The 13,050-nt window shown below is 43.1% G+C and overlaps 1 protein-coding gene across 1 annotated transcript in view; it reads right to left on the bottom strand.

Moving 5' to 3' along the window:
• LOC147712227 (scavenger receptor cysteine-rich domain-containing protein DMBT1-like) overlaps positions 1 to 9,314 on the bottom strand; it is a 190,694-nt gene extending 181,380 nt beyond the window's left edge. The window contains exon 1 of the mRNA XM_086919602.1: positions 9,241 to 9,314. Coding sequence (XP_086775728.1) covers positions 9,241 to 9,304 — 64 coding nt within the window. The 5' untranslated portion in view covers positions 9,305 to 9,314. The remainder of the gene's footprint in view (positions 1 to 9,240) is intronic.
• Between the last annotated feature and the right edge of the window lie 3,736 nt (positions 9,315 to 13,050).

Below are 13,050 nucleotides of genomic sequence, written 5' to 3'. Positions count from 1 at the left end.
GCTCTCCTTGTGTCATATATGCAGGGCTTGGTACACGAACGCTTCATCTTGATACGTCTAAGGCCTAATGTACACTTCTTTCTCTCACACTGTTTATACTCTTCCTACAATTCATTCACCACGTCGTGCACCAACTATCACTATCTAGCTTTATTTCTATCTATTCTATGCAGCTCTCAACCCTATCTACTCACCATGTCACATAATTTCACTACACAAATACACCACACACAATTCCACAACTAACAATTCCAGTACAACCCACATAATTCCACTGCACACCACATACAAGCAAAACAAAAACACATAGGTAAAAGACATTATCATTTACAACACCAATAGCTTTACCGCGCGCAAATGCGAGACCTATTGCATTGCAAATGCTTGTACTTATTATTGCAGTCATTATGAGTTAAAGGAACTCCGAAACGATGACTGTGTGCAGGATGTTAATTGCTCAATTTTTGTAGGCTTTCATCTGTGCATCATCTAGTGGTACATTTTTGAAGATTGAAGCAGTTTAGAGAATGAGGCCCGATACAACCCAACCTATAGAATATCGATCCCTCAGGCATCTAACGCAAACACAGTATGAAAGCCTTGCGTATATTATTTATACTTGGTTGGGTGACCTAGACTGGCTTTCTTAGCAAAGTTTTTTACATACGTTAGGCAAGTATGAACGATTGGTTCAGTGCAGTGAACAGTCGATTCTGAGTCAGACGGATTTCATCGCTGCCAGAAGGTCTCCGGACTGGCAGACCCTCTCCCTCTCTCATTTTTCAAGTTGGCATATCACCCATCATCCATCACAAATTTGTGGTTGGTGATATCATAAGTATTTTATTTGGTGCCACTCATGATTAGGCAAGACAAAAAGTGAAGAATGGAACGCTTAAAGTATGCTAAATCACTAGAAATGATTTCAACTACGTCAGTGATTTTTTTCTTTGCAATCGTAAATTAGCGGAGTGTAACCACTCCTCACTCCCAAATTACAGTCAGTTGTACAGCTTACCCTGCTCTTCAACATACCTTACATTGGCAAAGCCAATAGCTCTGGCCATATTCTTATAAGGTCCCAAAAGCGAGAGCTGTGGGTAATGCAATTGGTCTCGCATTTGCAATAGTTTGAGGAATATGCAATTTATTTAAGTGTTTGGAAAACCTGCAAGCAGTGAGTAAGCATGCACTTTGTAAGTCTTTGCTTATACTTGTAGGTTTTTAAAACACAGAAATTAAAGGCATTGTCATTTACAATGCCAATAGCTTAAACTCTCACAAATGCGAGACCTATTGCTTTGCAAATGCGTGTTTTGTTTAGGCATTGTCGAGTGTTGGGTATTTTGAACTTGCTTCTTACACTCTCGCATCCCAGTACAAAATATTTAAGTTTAAACATAACAGTTAAGCCTTTTCATTTAAATGTATTCTTTCTCATGTTTGTTTCACATTTTTCCCTTAGATCACTCATTCTTGATTAACAGGCAAAATGTCCAAGGCTCACAGACGAGCATCTCTCAAGGACATGTGGAGGACACCTAGGGAAATATTTCGGGGGTGGGATATGGGGAAGGAGCCATGCGCCTTATGAAGTGAGTGGTCCACCCCAAAAACGTGAGTAACTCACCCCGACAGGGCAATAAATATCTGTGCGTTCACGGTAGTAGGTTTTGGGGCCATTAGTCAGTTGTATATAGTGTTAAAAGACTTTAAAACAAATGGTCCCACGTCAAAGGGCAACTAGAAATCACGGTACAGAAAAACAAAATGGTTTCAGGTACAATAGAAGGAGCTGTTATCAGCACTGCTGGTGTGTTTGATGAAATATGTTTTAAAGGACAAGCACGCAGGCGAACGACTCATGCTATAGAATAAAGCCCAAGCATGCGTGTTTCTTGTGGGCCCACAGACAGAGACGTTTAAAGGCATGGGCAAAATGGGCTCTGGCCGAGGGCCCCCGCTTTCCAGGGGTGCAATCTTATACAGCTAAGCTCTGCAGAGAGTCTTGCCCTGATAATTCTTAAACAGATTGTTTTAAATACCATTTTTCTTTAATTTACTTTTTAAATGGTGGATGTGTGAGAGTCTATTACAGACATTTGCAGAGAAAATACATTTAGAAATTGTAGGAGTGTGACTGTGCACTGCCAAAGAAGGCATAAAAAGAGTGGAAATGGAATGATATATTCAAAGATGTTACGATTACGAACAGGGGCCCTCAAAATACATTTTGCCCAGGGCCCCTCAAAATCCTTAAAATGTCCCTGCCACAAGATCCAGTGAAAAGAAGACAGTTCCTGATGTGCGGTTGTCACTCCCAACTTTCACATCACAGCCAGCAGCAGGCGTCCGCCCACGCTCATTGCGTGCACCCCCAAGCCCCACCCCCTTGTGCACTGGGCCTGAGCCCACTTCCCATGCTTTTAAACGCCCCTGGGCTTAGGGTGACCAACCGTCCGTAAATTTCACGGACCGTCCATAATTGGGACCTCACGTCCGTTGTCCGTGAGGATCCCTTTTACGGACGCCTTTTGTCCATAATTTTGCCCATCACAGGGAGCAGCGCTGCTCCCCTGTGAGAGGCCTCACCCCCACTTGATGCTGGGGCCTTGCACTGCGCCTGGAGCACAAGAGCAGCCACACCTGCCCATTGTCATTCTGTCTGCCGGCTAATTGCCACATACAGAATGTCAATGGGGCAGTCTGGGCTGTGACAGCATGTGGAGGCCTCCTCCAGCTTCGGTGTACAGGAGGGCAATCTGTTAGAAAATAGGTAAAACGCCAATGCTGCAACGTGAAAAAACTGTTTATTTAATGAAGCCTGAAAAATAAGTTAAAAAGAACAGGTTATCGTTCTTTCACTGTCTGGTCATTTTAGAGCTGAAGTATTTTCAATATAATATTCAACAAAGCCATGGTTGCTGCTACTTTTATTTTAAGGAACTAGCAACGATTGACAAAGCCAATAGTCCTGGCTTGTTGTTGGTGTAATCATACTTGCTGAATTATATATATATATATATGAATGCAATGACATAAATGACCTAATACCAGTAAGGCGCAACAGTATGCTAAGCGCAGATTTGTAGCCTAGGTATTTTAAACCACGCTCTTAATTACATTGAACACCCCCTTTGAAGAGACCCACCATTATTTTACACCACTTAAAGCCCTGGTAACAACACCATGTCACAGTCACCTCCCATCCTGGCACTGTGCATCATGCATGACTCATGACTTCTACGTTTTCAGTCTGCCTATGTGCAGGGGCATAGTGAATTCTCTCCCATTGCAGCCAGCCCGTGCTTTAGGAACTACAGCAAGGTGTAGTTCTTGATGGGCCTCTTCTGTCTGCAACTCTGCAGACAAAGGGTCAGCTCATAATGTGAAAAGGTGGGTGAGTTAATAAGTGAAGGAATGTGTGAATGGCTGGATGGACTAAAGAAAGGATGAATGTATAAATGAAAGGGTGAATGGATATATAATGAAAGAAAGGACGAATGGATGAGTGAGTGAGTGGAAGGTTGGATGAGAGAAAAGGTAAATAGATGGATGTATGGGTGGAAGGGTAGATGGATGGGTAAAAGGGTAGATGTGTGTGAAAGGATGGATGGATGAGTGAAAGGATGGATGGATGAGTGAAAGGGTAGATGAAGGGTGAGTGAATGGGTGGATGGATGAATTGATAAGTGAAAGGGTGAATGGATGGATGAGTGAAAGGGTGGATGTAAGGATTGATGAGTGAGTGAAAGGGGGTGGATGGACAAAAGGATGGATAGATGAGTGAAGTGAAAGGGTGGATGGATGAGAGAACGGATGGCTGGATGAGCGGATGGCTGGATGATTGAAAGGATAGATGAGTAATAGGATCAATGGATGGATTCATGAATGGATGTGTAGATGGATGGGTGGATAAGTGAAAGGGGGATGGGGAGAGAAAAGGAGGATGAATGACTGAAAGGGTGAATGGGTGGAAGGATAAGTGATTGGGTGGATGGATGAGTAAGTGAATGGGTGGATGGATGAGTAGGTGAATGGATGGCTGGTTGGGTAAAAGGGTAAATGGCTGGATGGGTGAGTGAATAGATGGATGGGTGGAAGAGTGGATGGATGACTGTGCGGGTGGATGGGGTGAAAGGGTGGGTAGATGAATAATGGATTGATGAGTGAAAGGGTGGATGGAGGGATGGATGAGTGAAATGATGGATGGAAGGATATATGGGTGGATAGGTTTGAGTATGTTTGGATATAGATGGGTACACAGATGGAAGGACAGAATGAATGGTGAAAGACTGAATGATGGATGAAAGAATGATTAAAACTTGTAGTACCCATTATCTTAAGTAACATTTCCTATACATTGACTTTCATGTTAATATGAATCATTGTCTATATATAATGTGTGTGTGATGTAACACACTCCGACACCCTGCGATACATACTTGGGATGAGTAACACTATAAAAGAAATTAAATACACATGAGAGACCGTCTAAGTGAAGATGAAGGGCACCATTTGGAGGGTGGTAGCAAGGCCGGACTGGCCGGACCGGGCATTGGATGTTTCCCTGGGAGGCTGGAAAGGGGGTGGAGGGTGGGTTTGTTAATGGGAGCTGGCACTGCAAAGTTCCTTGTATATCCAGTAGTTTTCAATCAACAAAAAAGCGGCCTCACTTTTATTCAGGTGTGGTTCACCATTGTCTGGTGACTAATGTACCTGCTGGAGCGAGATGCAAATTTTGAATTGTGTAAGGTAGCAAGCTGCGGCCATACTGAAAAAGCGTGAAGTGCATGATTGTCTCAACTTAATATAAACTTATTTAGACTTGTACTTAGGTGGTTGTTTATGTACTTACTTATATACTATTGCACGACCACCTCTGACGTGTCTGTTAAACGTACATTTTGTCCCGAACTTTTGTCCAGACTTTTGACCTTTTGTCCTGAATTTTTGTCCTGAATTTAGGGGCATATTATCAAGGGGGTTTATCTCCGCTTTTTTGGCTTTAAAAGCCAAGAAAGCGGAGATAAAATTATCTCCCTATTACCTAGCTGTCGCTAACGGTGCACAGACAAAATATCGACTCCAAAATATCGACTGGACATAATTTCGACTTTTAAATATAGACTGGACAAAATATCGACTGGACAGAATATCGACTACAAAAATATCGTTTTTAAGGTAAGTGAAGTAATATCGACTGTATAAAATATAGATAGCAAAAATATCGAATTTTTAATAATATATAATATTTTATAGTGTATTTTTATGTAATAATATGTGTGAAAAGTGTGTATTAATGTTATAAATAATTTTATTAAATGAATTTTGTTTTTATAATAATTGCGTAATGTAATTCTGTAGCGGGTTGTGGGTTTATAGGGGAATAGGGTGGGAAGTAATTTAATTATAATTAATTAAATATGTAAATTAATTAATTGATAATAATTTAAAATTAATTGTAAATTAATTTATATGTGTTAATTAATTAAATAGTAGTTGTTAATAATTTTATATTAATTGATTAATTTGTTAATATGTGATTTTTACGAATTTATTTATTACAACTACGCTTTCCAACGCTTTCCCTACTGTTGCACCCACTGGAGTGGGAATAGTAATTTTAACCCCTACGCTATCCAACACTTTCCCTACTGTTGCACCCACTGGAGTGGGAATAGTAATTTTAACCCCTACGCTATCCAACACTTTCCCTACTGTTGCACCCACTGGAGTTGGAATAGTAATTTTAACCTCTACGCTATCCAACGCTTTCCCTACTGTTGCACCCACTGGAGTGGGAATAGTAATTTTAACCCCTACGCTATCCAACACTTTCCCTACTGTTGCACCCACTGGAGTGGGAATAGTAATTTTAACCCCTACGCTATCCAACGCTTTCCCTACTGTTGCACCCACTGGAGTTGGAATAGTAATTTTAACCCCTACGCTATCCAACGCTTTCCCTACTGTTACACCCACTGGAGTTGGAATAGTAATTTGAACCCCTACGCTATCCAACACTTTCCCTACTGTTGCACCCACTGGAGTGGGAATAGTAATTTTAACCCCTACGCTATCCAACACTTTCCCTACTGTTGTACCCACTGGAGTGGGAATAGTAATTTTAACCCCTACGCTATCCAACACTTTCCCTACTGTTGCACCCACTGGAGTTGGAATATTAATTTTAACCCCTACGCTATCCAACGCTTTCCCTACTGTTGCACCCACTGGAGTTGGAATAGTAATTTTAACCCCTACGCTATCCAATGCTTTCCCTACGCTTGTACTCTTTGGAGTGGGAATAGTATTTTTTACACTTCTGGTATCGTACGGTAATATAATAGTATCTTATTTAATTATAGTATGTTACTATATATATATGTTTTAACAAATATGATTGTAAAATATTATTTTTATTAATTTCATTTATTATTTAATTATTATAAGTTAATTTAAGTATTTTAAGTATATTTTAGTAATTAAATTGTAATATTAATCTAATTTAACACTCTTTTTAATAAAGTCGATATTTTTTACAACTATATTATTGTAAACAATATTTTGTACTCAATATTTTTGTACTTACCTGTTTGTAGATACAAACTCGATATTTTGACTGTCGATATTTTGTCCACGATATTTTTGCAAGTCGATATTTTGTCCCTCGATATTATTTCAGTGATCCGTCGCTAACACCAGTTAGCGACAGCTAGTAGGAGATAGCGACCATCTTGGGACCCACTTTGCATGTCAGTGATATTTATCACTAATGACATGCAAAGTGGGTGTGCCAAGATGTTAGCGACTGGAAACAGTCGCTAACATCGCTATCTCCTATTACCAACTTTTGGAGATATTCGCGCTAAGCGCGAATATCTCCAAAAGCTAACACCTGCCCTGAGCAGTTCTTAGCCATGTTATCCAATGGGTGGTGGATAACATGGCTAAGAGCATTAGCTCGGTAATGCATGAATATCGCTGACTTTTCAGCGATATTCATGCTTTGCGGCGATTTTTATCGCATTCGCGTTAAACCTTGGTAATACCAAGGTTTATTTGCGGTAAAAATCGCCGCAGCTCAGCGGTAAAGTTTTGTCTCTAACCAAGCAATAGCGATAATTATGGCTATTGCATGGTAATATGCCCCTTAGTCCCTTTGTCCTGAATTTTTACACTCACCGTCTTGAATTTGCACCTATGTCAGTTGGTCACCCAGGCTGGGCTCTCGTTTTTTACGCCGGATTAAAACATTGTCCAGGACTCCCGGAGGAAAGCACACGCACTACGGGGCATATTAGCAAGGAACCTCGTTAAAATTATCGCCGTTTTATCGGCAGGAAACTGCCGATAAAACGGCCATGATTTTAACGAGGTTCCTTGCTAATATGCCCCTATGTCCTTTTTCAGGCATCGCTACTCTGGAATCTGGCCTGTGGTGTTTTTATGGCTGACTAAATGCTGTACCTTGAAAATCCGCCCCCACCATCCAGGCCGGTTTCTGTACTCTGTGATAAGTCAATCCGGCGGGGCGCTAAGAACAGGTGCTCCGAGGGAAGCCATACCTGATCTTTGCCAGTAAACGAACATACGGGGTTTCATTTTTTTTCTGAAGCGGCTCGAGGTTGGAACACATTATATGTGGAATGGAGAGCAGGGCACGTGAGAGGAGGGAGCGGTGAAAGGCTGGTGGAGGCGAGAAAAGAGAAGGAAAAGAGGTGAGCGCAGGGGAGATGGTGAAGAGAGCAGAAGAGGGCAGGAGGGAGGAGACATGGAAAAGTAACAGGTGTAAGCGCACCGGAGGCGAGGCAAAGGGGTGAGGAAAAGGTGAGTAAAGAGTTAGAAGCAGGGAAGAAGGGAGGTGATGTAAGGAGTGGAGTTTGAAAAGAGACCTCTGAGGTAGATGTGCAAGGGAAAGGATGGACACCTCTTCATAATTTGATATGGGTCCCCTAAAATAACAACAACATGTGGGATCGGTACCTCGGATAGTCAAAGGACTTTGACCGAACGGGGCCACCTGCCTCACAGCCGATGGGGTGCTGCTTTAATCACCTGGAGGGGACAGAGGACACCCTGAAGGAGGTGGTATCAGAAGTGAAGGGGAGAACGAGGAGAAGGGGTGAAAAGGAAAGGTGAGACGAGGGAAGATTGTGAAGATAGACGAAGTAAAGAAAACAGACATGAGGGAAGGGAAGATCAGTGAAGGAGAGAAAGGTGGTGATGGTGAAGAAAGGAGACGGGGTGAGGAAAGGAGAGTGTTTTAGGAAAGAAGAGAGGATATGATCAAATGAAAGTGTGTGAAAAAGCAAGAAAATGAGTAAGAAAGTACGGGATAAATGAGAGGGGGAATTGGTGGAGGAGAAAGCAAAAGGAGAGAGAACCAGCGAATGAGAATGGAATGAAAGGATGATAGGAGTTAGAAAAATACACGAGGGTGTGGGATGGTTAAGAAAGGAAAGGGAGAAGGGAGTGTAATGAAGGGGACAGGTAGAAAAAGGCAATGTATAGACTAGGGAGTAGGAAATGTAGGGAGGAGTTTAGTGGTGGTGCAGGAGAAGGGTTTAGTAAGCACTAGGGCTGGGAATGAAAGAAAATGGCAGGTGAGAACAGGGAGAAAAGTAGAGAGGAGATGGCATGCGGGAGTGTTAACCGAGGGACAGAGAGAAGGACGTGTAGTGTAGCCGAGAGACAAGAAGAAGGAAAGGGGAAAGAATATTAGAGGGGGAAAGAGCGACCTATACAAAGGAGAAGGGTGAAGGCGGTGCAGAAACAGAGGGAAGGTGGAGGCAAAGAGTCCACCAAGCAATGGAGAAATGTAAGGCTGAAGGGCAGAAAGGATGGGAGAGGGAACGGTAGGAGTAGAGGGGGGTGAATTGGCATGGATAGGCACACTGAACAAAGGGAAGAGAGATGCTTTAAAGATTACACCGAAGAGATAAAATAGTGATACCAAGACAAGGAGGGAGTGATGAGAGTTGGAAGTAGGCCCCACCCGGCGGAGCTGCGGGCCCTTCTGCTGCCTGTGCCAGCCCTGCCCTCCTCAGCCGAGCCGTGTGAATGACAAGTGCCTACGGCCCACTGCGCTGCCTTCAGCCCTCTGTAAGAAAGGGGTGTCGTATGCATGAGCCCAGCCTTAGAAAGTACATGAAATAAATCCACCAAGGGCTTTGGCCAGCGCCATGCGTTCAGCCCCTACGCTCTGGAGCCAGGCGGCTAGAAGGCCTTCTTTACCTGTGGTGCGCTGTACCGAAAGCCCGGCCAGCAGCAGCAGTAGCAGGTGTGCCGAGTGCCCCATCCCTATGCCTGGTCTGGTGCCTCGATCACTGTCGCGTGCGTCGCCTCGGCATTTATAGGCTGGAGCCAGAGCGGGGTGTGCCCGGGGGAGCCGATGGACGCGCTCTCTAGGAGGAAGTGATCCTATGTATTAGGACATCGCAGCGGCCTCCCAGCGAGTCTCACGGGCGTCTCCCAGGACTCCTTTGTTCATTGCTTAATCGTGTGCGTAAGATTATAGAACACCTGTGAAACGTATCTTCTATTTATTGCACACCTACATGTACGCACATAAAGGGATCTACGGTCTCACTTGCAATAAGGTCACTTCACTATTGAGGTAGGATTAACCTCATACTTCTCTGCGCTACACCGCACGCGCGAATGCAATCCGATTCGTCAAACTAAGGCACTATATACCATGAATAGCCAATACTTTAAATAGCCAACTGTCCCCTGTATGAGTCAAAAGCAAAATGAACAATTGTTGGTCGGAATGCTGAACAATGCAAACATTCATCCCCAGTCACAAAGGTCTGGGTTTAATCCAGCGTTATTTAGCTCACCACACCACCCCAGTTTGGACCTAGCCATGTGCAAATTAGTATTGACCCTTTTCCTCATGGGAACAGTCCTTCCCGAACTGCCAGGTCAGTCCTCCCTGGACCAGAAACAAGCATTCTGGGCCGAGTTTTGGGGCATCAGCTATGCTAGCTTGAGCACGGGATCCACGTCTGGGCATACCCTTCCCAATTAGGGCTACAAAAGCAAAAGAAACAATTGATAAACTAATCTCATCAGGAAGCGGGTCAAGACTGATTTGCATATGGCTGGGTTCAAACTGGGATTGTGTGGTGGGCAAAAAACGATGGATTGAACCAAGATCTGTTGACTGTGGGTCAATGTTTGTATTGTTCAGCATTTCGATCATCATCTGTTCTTTTTTGCATTTGGAAAATGTTTGTTTCTAGTCCAGAGAGGACCTGGCTTGGCAGTTCAGGCTGGACTGCTCCCAGGAGGAACACAGTCAAGACTTATTTGCATATGGCTGGGTCCAAACTGGGATGGCATGGTGGGTAAAAAAACAATGGATCAAACCCAGATCTGTTGACTGGGGGTGAATGTTTGCATTGTTCAGCATTCCGTCCATCATCTGTTCTTTTGGCCCCTGTGTGAGTCAAGCACCCTCATCCCTGTCATTTTCACAAATCACTGGCTCATATTCCTACCCCTTTCCCTCAAAACACCTGTCCACTACTGGCCTAACAAACCTATCCCTACTTTTCTGGGCCTACCAGACTCCAACTTATTTTTCATTTTTTTTTTAGGTTTCACCTGCACAGCGCTTGAGATGTGCTTTTGAAATCCCTTATACATAATATTCTTAAAATAGGGCTCTTATCAGTCGCCATACCTAAATTACAGTGTTCATTCGCTTTCGTGTGGAACTTGTTTTTGTTAGCTTCACCTGGCTGCACACATTTACCATACTTCTACAAAAGCTGTTTACACTGTTGAAGCCCCATTCCCTGTCAAGATAAGATCTCTTCCCACATTAAAGGCAGATAGCTTTTAACAGTTTGCTGGAATGCTTGATTTTAATTTCTTAGTTGTATAAAGCCTTAGAATGTTTGTGGCATTTCCAATTCATGCCTCAGTACTTTTCTTTGCACTTTGTAGGCATTATCTGATTGTTTTTTTCAACCTAATCTATTTGCTCAATATTTTCTTTTTCTTTTTTTGTCCTCTTTCACCTCAGAAAAATAGAAAATAGAAAGATGTCCATTTTTTCTGCCCTTGTAAATGGAAGAGACACCGCTCTGACGCACCTCACATTTGCGCTACTCTCAGGGTCGTGACGTCGACATGCCATATATGTCCACCCAGCCCTCATGATCACGATTTAATTTAATATTGGATCTTGTAGCACATGTGAAAAAAGAAACAGGACAAAACTATTTTCAAAAATTTCCCCTACAGCATTTTTATTCTATATGTATTTGTTTTGTATATAGTGTACTGTTCATATCACTTAATCACTACATGTCACTTAATTCACCACAGTCACTTAATGTTTCTTGATGCAATTGAATTTGTAATTGTGACAGCCAATAGTATTTGATACTGATTGATAATACATTATTCAATTTGAGAACACAAAAATGGGAAAGGGGGTTTTAGACACAATTGCACCTATCCTGTGTATTGCCTTGTTCTTTATGGTGCCACAGATCGGAGATTCTTTTCCCTGAACCTTCTAGAACAAAAAAAATGTTTTTGTTCGGACATACAATTTAAAAAATGTAGCCATACGCCACAACAGAAGACGCCACGTGATGGAGCAGACGTAAAATACTTTCTCAAATTCTTGCCACACTGGGCTATTTGACCCGAGTGATCCTATTTTGTGAACTTGAAGTGTCTGTCACTTACAAAGAAAATATATATTTTTTTAAAACACTGCTCCTTGACTGGATGGAGGAAATTATATATATTCAGTCCTAAGAAGAGTTCATTCTATTTGCCCTGAAGAAGTCCATGAAGGACGAAACGCGTTGGCTACATTTTTGAAGAACCAAATAAAGATTGAACTTCTAAAAAAAAGACATCTAAAGACTCTGCTACTGAATGATTTTCCATTTTGATTTATAAACTGTGGTTACTAATGAAAAGATTTTCAAAATAAGAATTTGTGTGCTGGATCAATACTGCCAAAAATTATAATACATTATTGATTCTTATTCTGCGTCTGTTTTTCCTTTTTGAATTATGTTCCCTTTTTTGAATCATTGCTCTATGTTGTGTGAAAAAAATAATTGCTCTCTGTATTTACAAACAGTACCCTAAGCAATTGTGCTCATCTCGACAGAACCAATTGTTCTTGTTTAATATTAATACCCAGGTTCTGAGGGACACCGGGTCGCCCCGTTATTGTTAATATTAAACTTACCTTCTAGCCAGTAATATTGCATAAAACAATAACGGGCCCATTAGGCGTCATCCTACCGGTGATTGGGACCGCCCGCCATAAGGGCGGGGGTCCCGTGGGGGTTATTAGGATGTGCCCGCCACAGTGGCAGGCACATCCTGCAGTTGTAGCATTGTGGCGGGCGGTGCACTTTGCACCGCCCGCCACAATGCAAAAAATGCATTTTCACATTTGCATATGCAAAGCGGAAGGCACCGCGCTGTGCCTGCCGCTTTGTATATGCAAATGAAGGGGGGTACCATAGGTACCCCCCCTGTGCACCCCCACCTCGGCCTTCAACATGGGGGCCCGCAGGGGCCCCCATCGGCAACGACCCCCTGCCTTTCCATGGCGGGATCGCCGCCGCAGAAAGGCACCTATGGCCACACATGCAAATATGGCTGGCGGTGTCTGATAGACACCGCCACCATATGAAACCTTTTCTGCCCCGGCCGCAAGGCGACCGGGGTGGAAAAGTGGCGGGCGGTGTTTGCCACCGCTGCGGTCCCCCCCGCCATTGTAATGTGGCGGGAGGAAAAGGGTGGCGGGCGGGCATTTCTGTCGGGCGGATCGCCACCGCCACCATGGCGGTGGCGATCCGCTCGACATCATAATGGAGCCCTAAGCCTCTGATCTTACCTAAGAGTTCCTCCACCACCCCAAAAATAACCAAAGAAAGGCTTACCTTTATTTCGTGTACCAAAATACCTGTCATTGTTATTTTTATTTTTTTCCAGAACTCGCTGATTGTGGGGATTTGGAAGAACATATGGATGTCTGTCGCCTTTTCCAAGCCACAT

Source organism: Lissotriton vulgaris, chromosome 5 (genome assembly GCF_964263255.1).
Source record: "Lissotriton vulgaris chromosome 5, aLisVul1.2, whole genome shotgun sequence".
In the NCBI taxonomy this organism is placed as follows: Eukaryota; Metazoa; Chordata; class Amphibia; order Caudata; family Salamandridae; genus Lissotriton; species Lissotriton vulgaris.
This window is presented reverse-complemented; position numbering and strand designations above follow the sequence as displayed.